General features: G+C 37.3%; 1 protein-coding gene across 6 annotated transcripts in view; it reads right to left on the bottom strand.

Annotated features, from left to right (window-relative positions):
- Positions 1 to 16,669, bottom strand: part of Nf1 (neurofibromin 1) — a 257,122-nt gene that overhangs the window by 164,456 nt on the left and 75,997 nt on the right. For 4 of the 6 annotated variants that reach the window (XM_036195402.1, XM_036195407.1, XM_036195405.1 and 1 more), the window contains exons 12-14: positions 15,201 to 15,230; positions 10,337 to 10,468; positions 843 to 977 (exon numbers count right to left, since the gene is read on the bottom strand). In XM_036195402.1, the coding sequence (XP_036051295.1) occupies positions 843 to 977; positions 10,337 to 10,468; positions 15,201 to 15,230 (297 nt within the window). The remainder of the gene's footprint in view (positions 1 to 842; positions 978 to 10,336; positions 10,469 to 15,200; positions 15,231 to 16,669) is intronic. The other 2 variants (XM_036195404.1, XM_036195406.1) reach the window with 1 other exon arrangement.

Genomic DNA, 16,669 nt, shown 5'->3' with positions numbered 1-16,669 from the left:
TCCTGAAGGATCTCTCTGTGGTAGGAGCTAATTATTACCTACTAGTTCAGGTGAAAAACATAAGGTGCAAAGGTTAAAGTAAACAACCTGCTATTAACTAGTCTTTTTCCAGAGCCCATACATTTAATCCTTTCCTGTAACTTTCACTTGGTTACAGTATTTACATTGTTTCTTAATTACTCTGTGTACCAAAGTGATGTTCTCAGGAATCTAGTATTATCTGAGGCAATAAGAAGCAGAGTTACAGCAATAATTGAATAACCACTCTCATTTTTACTTTCTCTTCTAATACAAGTAATAGAGGGCTGGTGAAGGAACACAGGGAGCTAGCTATAGCTATAAATGCTCATTTGCTTAGTAATAAAAAAAAAAAAAAAAAGAGCCCGGCGGTGGTGGCGCACGCCTTTAATCCCAGCACTGGGGAGGCAGAGCCAGGAGGATCTCTGTGAGTTCGAGGCCAGCCTGGTCTCCAAAGCGAGTTCCAGGAAAGGCGCAAAACTACATAGAGAAACCCTGTCTTGAAAACAAAACAAAACAAAAAAATGAGTGGTGTAGATGCAGAGCACACTGATTTTATAGTTGCTTGTTCCACTTGACCCCAGGAGTACACCTGATTATAATGCATGATCTAAAACAGACCAAGGACAATGATTCCACTAAAGTCATTCAATGATAAGGAAGGGAAAGGTTAGGAAAGGTGGTCTAATTCTATTACAATTCTCTGGAAATGAGTTTTCTTCGCAATGTCTTAGAGGTTGTTATTTATGATTAGAAAGGATTTTGTCCTTTCAATTCAACTAAATTAGTGGAATAATTTCAAAGCATTTCATTAAAATACTTACACAAAGCAAAAGCTTTGGATCTGCATGAATTAGTTTCACCATGGACAAAAGAAGGCACTTATAGCTCCTTGTCTCCAGATCTGTAGGCTTTTCTTTAAATTTAAGGCTTGTTACCTTTTCTTTAAATGTAAGACTCTAGTGACAAAACAAAAACATAACAGCACCTTAGTGAGGATCAGATTCAGAGTAACTGCTATACTTTATAGACGAGATTCTTTAAAAAGCTTTGAGCAGACACATTTCATACCACCAAACGGCTATTAGGAGAAACATAAGCTAATACGCATAAATTTAACATTGCATTTAAAAAGTGATTTTATAGCATTTACATTATTCTTATAATAATCTAGTAAGCTTTAATGAAAATCTAAAGGACTAAAGGCATAATATCAAGTTGGCTCCTGGGTTAAAAAACTGACTTTCAAAATATGAAAATGTAAGAGGAAAAATATCTGTATCTTATACACATATACATACTGGGGAACTCAAATTAGCAAACACTTATCACACACACACACACACACACACACACACACACACACACACACAAATCCTATAAACTGTGCAATATTATCATTTGTTAAGACGCATCACTTATTGGCTGTAGTAAAAGAAATGAAAGGCTACCATGAATCCCAGGATACTGCACAAAGGGAGATAAACATCTACTTTCAGACAGAAGTAAAAGTACACTCTTTAGAACTCATGAAACATTCTCTGTAGGCAACCTCTGTATTTATAGCTTTGGTTATGAATTTGCTTTTTTGTTTTGATGGCATTTCCTCTTTCAAGTTATAGAATGCATGCACTTGACTTTTTGCCTAAGACTATTCATAAAACAGAACTCTTTGGTGACAATGTGCTTCAGTTACAGAGATACTATGGTCAATTAAATAATTAATTCTGGATGTCAGCCAATAAAAAAAAAATCCAGGGGCTGGAGAGTTGGCTAAGCAGTTAAGGGCACTGACTGCTCTTCCAGAGGACAAGAGTTCAAATCCCAGCACCCACATGGCAGCTCACAACTGCCTGTTAACTCCAAGATCTGACTTCATCACACAGATATACCTGTAGGCAAAATACCAATGCACATAAAATCAAAGTAAAAAATTTTTAAAAATAAAATAATTCCAACAATTACAATCTAGATTCAGTGTCACTCTACTCGATTTTCTCTCTAGTCTTTTAAAATATTTCCTTTTTTACTTTAACACCACAAAAGAATCTGCTTTTGACCTGGTGCCAGCAGTGAGCACATACAGATACAGGGGCCTGGGTGTCTGCAGTGAGCACATATAGATACAGGGGCCTGGGTGTCTGCAGTGAGCACATATAGATACAGGGCCTGGGTGTCTGCAGTGAGCACATATAGATACAGGGGCCTGGGTGACTGCAGTGAGCACATATAGATACAGGGGCCTGGGTGTCTGCAGTGAGCACATATAGATACAGGGGCCTGGGTGTCTGCAGTGAGCACATATAGATACAGGGCCTGGGTGTCTGCAGTGAGCACATATAGATACAGGGGCCTGGGTGTCTGCAGTGAGCACATATAGATACAGGGGCCTGGGTGTCTGCAGTGAGCACATATAGATACAGAGCCCAGGTGTCTGCAGTGAGCACATATAGATACAGGGGCCTGGGTGTCTGCAGTGAGCACATATAGATACAGAGCCCAGGTGTCTGCAGTGAGCACATATAGATACAGGGGCCTGGGTGTCTGCAGTGAGCACATATAGATACAGAACCTGGGTGACTGCAGTGAGCACATATAGATACAGAGCCCAGGTGTCTGCAGTGAGCACATATAGATACAGAACCTGGGTGACTGCAGTGAGCACATATAGATACAGAGCCCAGGTGTCTGCAGTGAGCACATATATATACAGGGGCCTGGGTGTCTGCAGTGAGCACATATAGATACAGAGCCTGGGCGTCTACAGTGAGCACATATAGATACAGGGGCCTGGGTACTAGTTTTAAATACTTTACATTAGGTTGGATTTTTTTTATATTATATACAAATTATGTATATACTGAGATTGAGATTGTTAGAAAATGGCATATGTATATTTCTAATCTTGTTCAAGATACTGTACTTATACAGTTCATCTAACAATGTAATGCAATTTGCTGATCCTTGAATGTTATTATTACCAACTATTAGGATATACAGAAATGAAAGTTAGTAGTTAGACATTACAATCGAACTTGTAGTCATATTAGGTGTGTTTTCAAGATCGAACAGATATATTTTAGATAGACAGGTCATCTTCAAACCCTTCAGAGACCTACAGAATATGGCATTTAAAATGTTTTAATAACTTAGAAATTTTTTCTTTTTTGTTATGACTATGAGAATGTTGGCTCCTGGCAGTATCAATCTACTTCTGAGAAAATATGGGCATTGAAGAAACTGCATATGGAGTTAACTTTCATTGTGGCCAAAGTTAGCCACTGGACAACAAAGTACCCTTGAATCAACTGCTGACAAACAGGACAGACAGGACATGAAACAAAGGACTACCGATTCTTGCCAAAACAAGTGTGGTTGTGGCTTTATCAAAAGGCATCTTCTGAGGCCAGGACAATATGGCACCATCCTGAAGTGAGTAGCCTTTGCAATCTGGAAAAGGTACAGTGCCCTTTTCTTCGAAGGCAGCTGAATAAGCAGTGGGCTGATGGCTTCTGAGGTGCAGTGGAACAGCAGCTAAAATAGTTATTCTTGAAGAGTAACTAAGCTCACACCTCTCAATAGTAGATTGGCATTTAATAGAGGGGTGTGGATAAGAACAGAATGCCAAGATGAAGCCACATACACACAGAGCCAAGAAGAATGGACAACTGAATTAAAAAAACATCAACAATTTCCAAAATTTAAAATTGTGAATCATAACATGATTTCTGGTACATGGACTGCTCTCACCAAATGTGAGGTCAAACTGTTGACCTTGTATACATCCTAGTTCACAAATGAGTCTGTCAGATACGCTAAGCCTATAGGCTGAAGATGATGCCCCAACACTGCAGAGAAACCTCAGGTGACTGTCCAGGCAGCTGGCTATTTCTGTCAACTCACATTTTTTTTTAACTGCTTGCATGCACTTTCTGTTTTAATTTTTTATTAGGTAATATTATTTCCTTCTTGGGTCTCTAAGGGAGTTAAAGATTCATTAGTTATAGTTTTCCTTGTTAAGAATTTCAGAAAAGAAACTCACTTAAAGAGGTGTAAGTGTATAAATTTGAAAGATGTTATAAGACAATTCTGTTAGTAATGCAAGTTAGTATAGAAAGTGAATCAGGTACATTTTGGACTTACCAAAATAGGTTAGATAATGGAATTATTTTCTCTGAATTTCTCAGATACAAGTGGACTAGACATTTTTTAGGTATTTATTGCTTGTATATATGGTATATAGTTATTGTACTTTTGTATATAGTTTTTCTTCTATTAGTTATAACCTTTTTACTTTTTTCTTTTTATTAAAATAGAAAAGGGGAAATATGGCGATATTTTATTTGTACTGAAATGTGATTTTATTTGTATGTTAATAAAGTTGCAGGGTTGGGGATTTAGTTCAGTGATAGAGCGCTTGGCAAGGCCCTGGGTTCGATCCTCAGCTCAAAAAATTTAAAAAAATCAAAGAAAGAAAGGAAGAAAGAAAGGAAGGAAGGAAGGAAGGAAGGAAGGAAGGAAGGAAGAAAGAAAGAAAGAAAGAAAGAAAGAAAGAAAGAAAGAAAGAAAGTAAGTAAGTAAGTAAGTAAGTAAGTTAGTTAGTTAGTTGCCTGGGTCGGAACTAATAGCAAGCCATAGCAGAAGCTGGGCGGTGGTGATGCACGCCTTTAATCCCAGCACCTGGGTGACTGCCATGAGTACATATACATATAGGGGCCTGGGTGTCTGCAGTGAGCACATATAGATACAGGGACCTGGGTGTCTACAGTGAGCACATATAGATACAGAGCCTGGGTGTCTGCAGTGAGTACATATAGATACAGGGCCTGGGTGTCTGCAGTGAGCACATACAGATACAGGGGCCTGGGTGTCTGCAGTGAGCACATATAGATACAGGGGCCTGGGTGTCTGCAGTGAGCACATACAGATACAGGGGCCTGGGTGTCTGCAGTGAGCACATATAGATACAGGGCCTGGGTGTCTGCAGTGAGCACATATAGATACAGGGCCTGGGTGTCTGCAGTGAGCACATATACATATAGGGGCCTGGGTGTCTGCAGTGAGCACATATACATATAGGGGCCTGGGTGTCTGCAGTGAGCACATATAGATACAGGGGCCTGGGTGTCTGCAGTGAGCACATATAGATACAGGGGCCTGGGTGTCTGCAGTGAGCACATATAGATACAGGGGCCTGGGTGTCTGCAGTGAGCACATATAGATACAGGGGCCTGGGTGTCTGCAGTGAGCACATATAGATACAGAGCCTGGGTGTCTGCAGTGAGCACATATAGATACAGGGCCTGGGTGTCTGCAGTGAGCACATATAGATACAGGGGCCTGGGTGTCTGCAGTGAGCACATATAGATACAGGGGCCTGGGTGTCTGCAGTGAGCACATATAGATACAGGGGCCCAGGTGCTGGCAGTGAGCACATATAGATAAATACAAGAGCAGCAGATTATGCAGCCTTTACTGGGCTGTGACAAACGTCTCTGCATACAGACTGTTTTCTTTCAATTAACAATGAGATATCCCACAACACACACAGTTCTCAATTTTCAAGTGTTTAAGAAATAAAATACTCAGACTCTCCAACACCAAGGCTAATGTTTATCAGATGTATTTAGTAAGTTCTGTGTAGTGTTTGTTCTTGTTAAACCATATATATATATGAGTATGTGTGTGTATGTCTGTCTGTCTAACCTGAATCAAGGTGAAACCTTCACTGAACAAATTCACTATGATGTAATTGATGTGATATCACCACTGCACAGGAACCACACAACCAGAGGACAATCAGTTGACAGAAAAATTTTCTCTGATTTAGTAATCATTTTGTAAGTAATTTTTAGTTGAATGTCAGGTACTAGCATGTAGACTTTGTTCTATAGTATGACTGACAAGTAGGAAAGCTAAAACTTGAGGAATTTCAAATTGAAAGGCCATTAATGGGTTTTATGCTGTCCAGAATAATATGCTTCTTGACAAAACAAACAAACAAACAAACCCCACCTGTTTCTTGAGTAGAAATGTAAAAAAACAAACAAAACAAAACAAAACAAAAAAAACCTTCCTTTTAGGATCTAACCTGACACATGTTCTTGGGTGAGAAAGACAGTCCGCTATGCCAGGCAGGAAAATCCTAAGCCAGAGATTAGGTAGTCAATTAGGAACTGAAACCACCCGCTCGCTAACTTAAGACTATGAAACTGATTTACAGGCATGGTAAGAAATATCTATGCCAAAATCCCACCTACAACAAAAGTAAAAAACTTCACCTTTGAATTTTATTAAAGCATATTTCTAGTTTTAAGATATAAATTATTACTGATGACACAAATATTTCAAAAATTTAAAAATACTACTAAAGTACAAAAAAAAAAGTAAACATGGGTACAATACTCATATGAAAACAGCTAGTTCCCATATCAAAAGCAACATTTAAAACAGTCCTTAGAAGCATGGTACCCAGACAAACAGTATGAAGACAAATCTTTAAAAGGTCATCTTAATCTAAAAATTTACACTGGTTTTGTGGAAGTCACCCACTGATTCATTCAAACCACACACACACACACACACACACACACACACACACACACACACACAATACCCCACTGTGGGCCCAGGGCCGGTGCTGAAGCAGCAAAAGCCTCATCATCCATCAAGCGAACTCACTGCTGAGGCAGAACAACCAAGGAGCTCAGCGGGGATGAGGCTGGACATCAAAAACCCTCAAAACTTACTCTGCTTGACGACTCATGAGACATTGTAATTCCTTAACAATATTTGACCTTAGTTTGTTTAGTTATCTAAACAAATCAAATGAAACATTTTCAAAGAGTTGAAACAATAAAATCCCATCCAATGCAAGCTATATATAATAAACTCTCGTAGGAAACTGGTTAAGTTTATTCAAGACATCTTCAGGGCTGCTTTATAGCAGAAACAAATAGTAACAACATATTTTAGTTTTTTTGCTTTAAAAAAAATGTGTACATGTGTGTTTTGCCTGCTTGTGTGTATGCATGTGCACCACGTACATGCTGGTGCTGGCATGGTTCAGAATAGGTGCCAGATCCCCTGGAACTAGAGATAAGTATCTTCATGAACCACCTTATAGGAGCTGGAAACCATAGTTAGGTCTTCTCTAAGAGCAACAAGTGCTCCTAAATGCTGAGCCCCCAAGTAACTACTGCTTTCTGCCAATTAACTTACATCCAAAACTGTAGGCAGTTGTCAGGTTTTGAAACACATATTAGTTTACCTTTTGACAGACAGAACTGTTTTTTGAAACAAGATCTTACTATGTAGTCCTGGCTGGCCTCCAATTCATGGAGATTTGCTTGCCCATGCCACCCAAGAGCTGGGAATAAGGTGGGTTCCATATACCCAGCCACACAAAACTTCCGGATTGCTACTTCTGCAGCAAAGTGAAGGCTCAGATTCCTAAGTCTCCAAATCATTGAAGCAGTACAAACAAGAGCCCAGGATCCTAGCATTAGCACCAGGCACATCTGTCACCTATTCACACATAAGCAGAGAGGAATGCTGCTTACCTTAATGATTCACAAACTCTAAAATTTCCTTACTCTATATAATTGAGTCAGAGTAATTTTCCACTTTCTCTGATTAAAAATATTAACCAGGGCTGGGCAGTGGTGGCACATGCCTTTAATTCCAGCACTTGGGAGGCAGAGGGAAGCAGATCTCTGTGAGTTCAAGGCTAGCCTGGTCTATAAATCAAGTTCCAGAACAGCCAGAGCTGTTACACAGAGAAATCCTGTCTCAATAAACAAAACAAATAACCTGAAAATTTTACTACAGCCATCTCTCTCTCTCTCTCTCTCTCTCTCTCTCTCTCTCTCTCTCTCTCTCTCTCACACACACACACACACACACACACACACACACACACACTCACACACACACACACACACACACACACTCAAAATTCTATACACAGGAATATACAAAGCATTAAAACACTGAGAAGAGCTAGAGAGATGGTTCAGTGGTTAGAAGCTTTACCAGAAGACCAAGTTCAGTCCCTGGCATTCCTGTCAGGTGGCTCACAATCACTTTAACTCCAGATCGGGGAAGCGGGGGATCTGATGCCTCTGGCCTCCATGGGCACCTACACTCACGTGCAAATAACCCACACACACACACTCATGTAATTAAAAATAACAAAAATGACTCTTATAAAACACTGGGAAGGTGGAAGCAGGAAGACAGTGAGTTCAAGGTCAGCCAAAACTACATGTCCTGTATCTCAAAGAAAAAGAAGTTTAAAAGTGATTCTGAAAATTAAATGTATATTGCTACTTCCAAAAATAACAATAAGAATAGAAATAAAACAAAATTCCTATCATTGATGTCCTTGAACCACAAGCCATCCTCTCTAGTTACAGATTTAAGAAAACAGTGATCATAGCACACCGTAGGGCTCACAGGGGCTACTAACAACCAAATCTAAAAAACTTCTAAATGTAAACTATATCAAACTATCAACCAAATCTGTGATTGTTCAAAAGAATAAGGTTCATTTAGTATTAGCAGTCATGCATAAAAATTAAACAGCAGAGGTGTTTGCAAGCTATAAAACAGGAAGCAATTATGAAACTTACACCAATTCCATTATATCTCTTACCAGCATATGATGTATGTAATAAACTTAGGTAATAAATACAAAGTCTTCCTTAGCAATGCTGAAAATTGATCCTAAGGGCCAATGCATATTAGGTAAGCACTTTACCACTGAGCTACATCCCAACACACAGTAATCTGGTGTTGGAGTTACAGCTCAGTGGTACAGTTGTGCATAGTAGACACCTAGTTTTGACTGTTAACATGCTCTCCTAATGCAAAAACAAAGGCGGGGGTGAGTTAAAGGAATTACTAAAGCTTAAAGAAAATAACGTCTAGTTAAATAATATTTACATAGCCATTATATATGTTACCATTAACATATACACCTGTAACAACTTTTTTAATTAAAAAGATACTGTGTCCTTGCCATCACAAAAAGTCAACTAAAGTAAGCCTGCATGTGAAATTTTATTTAATAAAATACCAGTGGGCAGGGGATATAGTACAGTATATGTCTGGCATTCATAAGGGACCTAAAATTGATCTCTAGCACTGAAGAAAAACAAACAAACAAACAATGACCTGCCCTTTCAGCTATTGCTTTTAGGATAATAATGCCAAAGCTCCTTGAATAGGAAACGTCTTCATTTGAACAGCTGGTGTACTTTTTTTAAATCCCCAAAAACTACTGCTACAACTGGACAGGAATGAAGCCAACTGTATAAAACAAAGCAGTTTGTGTGCTTTGTATACTGATCATAGGAACTTGGAAAGAGAAGCATGCCAGGGAGGAAGCTGTTTACATTGCGAGTGTGAGATGGATAGTTTATTAGATAAAGCCAACAGGTGAAGACATACTATATTTTCTTTTGAAATGACATGATGTGACTACAATGGTAACTATACACAGAAAAGTCAAAGAAAGAATGGACTTTTCTGAGGTAGTTCCAAGGGGTCATATATACTTACAGCCACAGAAGCCCACTGCCATGCAAAACAGTGACTGGTTGGCATCTGACCATGTGAGCGACAGCAGCCAATAAGAACGGAAAATAAGCAGAAGACAAAGCACCACCAATCAATGTCAAGAGTTGCCATGTAAATACTCTTCCTACATTAGACAGAAATCACGTGCACAACCCTGGTTAGCTGTGGAAACTCACTTTCCATGAACTTTATATTCTGTACTAACCCATCTCTTGGAACACAATTTCAAAGTATGCCTTTGTTAAGCTTAAATAAACATCAATGTCAAAGTGCCTATCAGTTTTTGCTCAAGTTTTGCTAAATGATCATATTTACTAAAATGTATGTATCTTTGAGTAGAAATTGTTTCGGTCTGTTTCTAATTTTCTGTGTACTAGTCAGCATCAGGACATTCACTCTAACCCACAGGTCTGGTTGCATTGCTCACCCTTGAAAGTAAGAAACAAATCAAAACATCTAAGTAGGAAAAAGTGAAAGTGCAAACAGAAGGAAGGGGACATTCACTAGGATACTATTAGCATTTTCTGGAAATTTTTCTTGAAGAAAATGAAGCTCACTTAACAAACACAGTGAGAAACAGATCCTGGTAAGCAGCAGCAGTGGCACTGCATTATACCACACACAACATTCATGGCAAGGAAAGAGCCAGCCGACCCTCTACACGCAAGTCAGCAGCAACGAGATGAAGACACTGAGGACGCAGTGGAGAGGTGAACTCCAACCCAGGGTTTCTTACTGGTGCCATCCGTATTGCTGGGTGCGCTCCACAGCCCTGCACTGCTTTGTGAAGTGTTTCACCAAACATACTTCGAAGTTCAACTGAGTGACAATAGACAGCATCAATCTTGGGCCACCAATCCAATGCAGACTAGAGAAAAACGGGAGAACATAGAGTACAAAAATCATATGACTTGTATACTTTGACCATTGTAGTTCTAGCTTTTAACCTTTGTGAGAAACTTTCTAAGACCATGCAAACACACAATATGATTTTCAAAGTCTTCAAATGATGTCTTTAGGTCAAACACTAACCAGACATATTATTTTAAAATATAATAATGAGCATGTGCAAATGAGGCTTCCCTTTCTCAATAATGTCATATTGAATTTAAAACCAAAATATTTGGAAAATTCTTTAGCCAATCTTTGTCTTTTATTGAAAGTGTTTATCACATTTCAGAAACACATGCATATATTACATATTTTTTATATCATAGCTTTTCATGAGATTAGTGGTTCAATACAACGTTGAAAGACTATGTAAACCATTAGTTAAATGCTTACAAACAACAATAATCAACAACATGAAATTAGTAAATGAAATAAAGCCATTAGTAAACCAATAATCTTTAAGTTGATGAGCAGATGGCACAATACATGGAAGACTAAATGGTCATCATAAACAAAGACAACCGATCCTAGCTAAGTACTTTTATTTTTACAATCCTAGAGATTAAAGCCAGGCCTTTGGAGCTTTTGTACATTAAGCAAGTGGCCTACCACTCCCCTACATCCTCAGACGAAGCTAAGGATTCTTAAAATTATTATTTTATATAGATATTTTCCTATTTCTGTTTAGCCTACCTCACTGGTTTATGAAGACTGTTTCAATTAAAATGTATCCTCAATGACCTTTACTTTAATTAATACCTTTCAATTTTAAATGCTTCAAAAAAATAATGGCAAAAAATCACTAAAGTTTATTATCAGTTTATAGAAAAATGATCAGATAAACTTTCACCACTTATATAGATTATATACGAAAACAATAGGCTTGAAACATGAATTTTCAATTGCTAATACTCTGGTTAAAAATCTGATAGAATAATAACAAATTTGCATAGTAAATACAGGTAATTTAACAGCTTCACATATCCTACACATTATTTTTTATTCAAAATCAAGCTAGTCTTAACATTTAAGTTCTCATTCATAACTCACAGTATTTTGAGTCTCAATCTCTATTTACAAGAAACCTAAAAACAAAATTAAGGCAGGCATAGTGGTGCACACTGTTAATCCTGACCCAAGGGAGGCTACGGCAGGAGGAAGCTCAAGGATAGATTGAGCAACACAGCAAGACTTCATCTCAAAAAAGAAATAAAACAGAGGTCAGAGAACTGCTGGTGGATGTCTTTCTGTATGTACCCTGTGAATATATATTGTTCCCACTGGTTAGTATATGAGCTGCTTGGGCCTATGGCAAGGCCAATTAGAGGCAGACAGGAAATCCAAGGAGAGAGACAGGAAAGAGAAAGGCAGAGTCTAAGAGGAGACGCCAGCCTGCTGCCCAAGGAACAACATGCCAGCAGACCGATAAGTCATGGAACACGTGGTAAAACATAGATTAACAGAAATGGGTTAATTTAAGATGTAAGAGCTAGCTAGCAAGAGACCTGCCATAGACTATACAGTTTGTAAATAATATAAGCCTCTGTATATTTACTTGGGTACTTAGCCACTGGGGGAAGGGGGAGACACATAAAAACTTCTGACTACAGACAAGTTCAATAGTTAAGACACTTGCTGCTCCTACAGAGAACCCCCATTTGATTCTCAGCACTCAGAAGGTGGCTCACAACTGTCTATAACTCCAGTTCCAGGGAATCTAACACCCTCTTCTGGCCTCTGCAGGCACTAGACATGCATGTGATGCACAGACAACTGTACACATTAAAAACTCATTAATTAATTTAAAAATACAAATAAGATTTATGGTTAAGTTTGTCTCTCATTTAATTTAGCTAAGTCCTTCCAACAAACTGACAAATTTACTGTCTCCATTTCTTTTCATGCTGTTGTAATTAAATACTCTGACAAAAGCAACTTAAGGGTGAAAGAGTTTATTGAGCCCACAGCTCCAGTTTTAGTAGCAAGGAAGTCACTGAAGCAGGAACCCAAGAGAGCTGCTCACATCCAACCCACAATCCATAAACAGAAACAAAGAGCAATGTTGAACACATGCATCTAGAATCCAACTTCTTTCTCTACTCCACTGCCTAGATTGGTGCCACACAGGCCTTCCCACCTGAGCTAACACAATCCAGATAATCCTTCACAGACATGCTCAAAGGCTCACCTACAGATTTTAAAAACCTGACAACACTAATGAGCACAGTCATAAAACAGATTTCTCAACTCACTGATTTGCTCAAGTCAATCAATGCAACTGGATTTCTATGTTTTTTCAATAACCTCAAAGTAACAAAATGCTGAATGATTTTTTTTTTTAAAAAGTGTACCAAGTGAGTTCCGACTCTTTCCTACACACTACCTAAAATCGTGCCAGAAACTGATACACTAAATAAACAGGCATCCTTTTTACAACCTACACAAATTATTGGGAGTAGGTGCTGTTTTCAGGTTTGGTTGTTATTTTCATCTGGTTGTTTTTGACACAGGATCTTGCTCAAATTCAGTATGTTATCCAAAGTAGTCTAGAACTATTTGTTCTCCTGCCTCAGCCTCTTAAGTGCTAAGAACTATAAGCATAAGCCACCACAACCAGCTTACTATGTAGGCATTTTTGATAACTGTAAAAGTGTACCATGGGTCTGGAGAGAGGGCTCAGAGGTTAAGAGCACCGTCTGCTCTTCCAAAGGTCCTGAGTTCAATTCCCAGCACCCACATGGTGGCTCACAACCACCTGTAATGAGATCTGGTGCCCTCTTCTGGCCTGCAGTCATACATGCTGTATACATAATAAATAAATAAATCTTAAAAAAAAAAGTGTACCCTAGTAATAAGTATATTCTATATATTAACTTACAGGTTTAAGAATTATTAATTTTATAATTTTCATTTTTCATAAGGAATTAATCCATTTATTTCAAAATAAAGTAAACACTTTCAAATAAAACAAGCACTAAAAATTAGACATCAATTGAGTTATAAAAAAACCAAAAGGTTAGAGTTTTATCAGTTACTAAGTGTGTCCATTCTGAAACTAGTCAATTTAAATAGATATTTCCCCTTAATAATACTTTATTAAAAAGTATTTATACTCATATAAGTGAATTATATACATTCCTAACAGGCTTTTTTTTTCCTAAGAGGTTATTTAAATAATTTTCAAATACCCTGGAAATAACTTTTTAACCTCCTCTTGGCAGAGATTACCTTCAATATATGAAGTATTAATAAGCAAACTACAATAAACTGCTACAAGGAAAACCCTGCAATAAACTACTATCCCAGATGTAGCATGTTCATATTTCTTATTTTCCCAACTGCACATCTAATTTAACCTTTAAAAAGCCTATACAGGAGCCCACCAAGGGTGACACACATCTTTAATCTCAGCATTCCAGAGGCAGAGGCAGGTGGATCTTTATGAGTTCAAGGCCAGCCTGATCTACAGAGTGAGTTCCAGGACAGCCAGGGCTACACAGAGAAACACTGTCTCAAAAAAACAATAGATAGATAGATAGATAGATACATACATACATACATACATACATACATACATACATACATATATACATATATACATACATACATAGATAGATACATAGATAGATAGAGATAAGAAAGCCTATACAGATAAAGTATATAACATAGATCTTAAAACTATAGTTTCTTAGTGCACATCATTTTTTAAAAGTATCAGTAGAAATACCAACTTAGAAACTGCTAAAAACTTACACTGCAACAAAATTCAAATAGTGAATAGACTTTAAAAATTTCTAAAAGAAATTGGAATGTTTTAGATCTAAACCTAATAATTATAAATTGCAAATGGGGACATCTCACAGAAGCAAAATAAAACTCAAAGCATCATTTCTAATTCTACATTAAACCATAAAAAATAATAAAACTTTTATCTTTTAAGGGAACACAATAATTAAAAAACTGTCAACTGGGATTAAGAGACATAGAAAAGGAGAGCTTAGGAGGAATACTGAACTAAACTGTTTAAAAACAACATATACACAAATAAGTTTAAGATCTGAACTCCATGACTCTCAGAAAGAATTCATATGACTTGAAGACATACATTTTTCTACTAAACATTCCCAGTTAAACTCTATTAAATACTCAATTGCATAAATTTGCACATTAACTGTTTTAAATAGTTCTTTATAATTAAAAGTATTTTAGATTCACTATTTGTTAGCCTCAAGCCTGGGTGGAGGGTGGAATCTAAGAAGAAACAATTTACCAAGCAATCTCTAAGGATGAGAATAACTAAAGTATAACCTGAAAGTCACGTTGGAGAACCAGTGTGATGGCTCAGTCCTTTAATCCCAGTACTTAGAAAGCAGAGGCAGGTGGATCTCTTGAGTATAATGTCAGCCTGGTCTATATAGTGAGTTTCAGGCCATCTAATAGTACATGATGAGACCTTGTCTCAAAAAACAAATAAACAAAAAGACACTTCAGCATTATTTGAGTTGTTTACAAGCTATTGCACTGAACAGCTGCTAATACACAGTAAATGAGTCAGTATAGGAGCTTTGTAAACACAAATGACTCTGCCTTCACACATGCAGCACTCCTTAGAGAGAGTGCACACACTTTCACCAGGCACAGTGAGGCATGCAAGGGACTAACACTGCAGGCATGCTTGGAACCCAGGAAAAAGCAGCTCAGCCACTTACAGCAGTGCCAAGTCCATGCTTGAAAGTGCTCTATATGTATTCAATTATAGACAGAAATAGTTCACGATTAAAGTGACTAGTCACAGAATAGTCAAAAACTATAAACTTGGATTTGTTATATTTTAACCATTTCTATAACGTTATCCAGTTAATAAGTGGAATACTTTCAATATTTTAGATCAAAGGAGAGAATAACATCTCATTTCTGAATTACATATAAACTTGTGAGATTAAAAAAAATCGTCTTTTTTGTTTCTTTCTAACTTTAAAACTAAACCTTGGAAGGACAATACTGGCAAATGTACATTTTTTTTAAGTTTTTCATATAAACATATTTTATCTCCACTCAGATTCATTAGACTATCCTCTATGGAACTAATTATATTCACTATAATGTCTACCTATAATATGTGCCACTGATAGCCAACTGAGGCAGTACTGTTCCCTCAAACATTTAGTTGTTCACAATGCAGGAGACACAGCACAGTTGCCATTTCATGAATTGAACACCCAAATGACAAATGTCCTTCAAGGCACAGGGCCAGGCTAAAAAAGAGAACTACTGTCCTAAAATGCTATTTGCATGCCACAAAGCAAAATGAAAGTGTCATAGGTGACTTTATCAGCAGGCATTTCCCCTGCAAGATAGCTTTTTAAAAGGGGGGTGGTGGCAACATTTGGTTTAATTCAATATATCCAAGGCAAATGAAAAAGTAGGGGTTATTTTGAATTTGCAAGTCATAAAATGGAATTTAACTATAAATAGGACAAATATACCAAGGTATCAATGAGCAAAAACTTTAAGGGACAACAGCAAGAACAAAGTGAGCAAGTTATTCATAAATGTAGCATATCTGTCAATGGATAAAAGTAAGCACAGAACATTCAAATATAATTGTTACTAAAAGGAGCACAATTTTACAAAGTCTATAGTCCTTAAAAATCTAGTAAGTTTTTACTGTCTGCTTTTTACTTCATACACTCGTTATCACAAATACCTAATCAATTCACTCACTTTCACTGAGATGCTTTTGTATCTTGTATCTATATCTTTTTAAATGTTCGCATTTTATTCTAATTAAAGAGGATTGAAAGGTATAATCAAATAAGGTTTTTCCATTTTGTAAATATGCCATACTAGGCTACATTATAATTATTCTTCTTTTAAACGTAAGTGGTAAGGTAGTAAATCAGGATGTAACAAATGCTTTGTTTTGAAAATACTAAATTATATTTTCAATGGCATTGCTCTCAACAGGTTTTGAACTTTAAATGAAAATATTTTTAGGCTTACTCTTTCCAGAAGAACCTATGAACTTCATCCCTCACAATAAAAGCCTCAGGTTGAGACCAAACTAAAACTACAGCTGTATTATCAAATGTTGGTATTCACCTCAGAGACGCTTTCTGGTTTATATAAAGCTCTAAGTAAAAAAACTTTTGTTAAAACCAGCATCTTCCTTAAAAGT

Source organism: Onychomys torridus, chromosome 8, assembly GCF_903995425.1.
Source record: "Onychomys torridus chromosome 8, mOncTor1.1, whole genome shotgun sequence".
NCBI lineage: Eukaryota > Metazoa > Chordata > Mammalia > Rodentia > Cricetidae > Onychomys > Onychomys torridus.
This window is presented reverse-complemented; position numbering and strand designations above follow the sequence as displayed.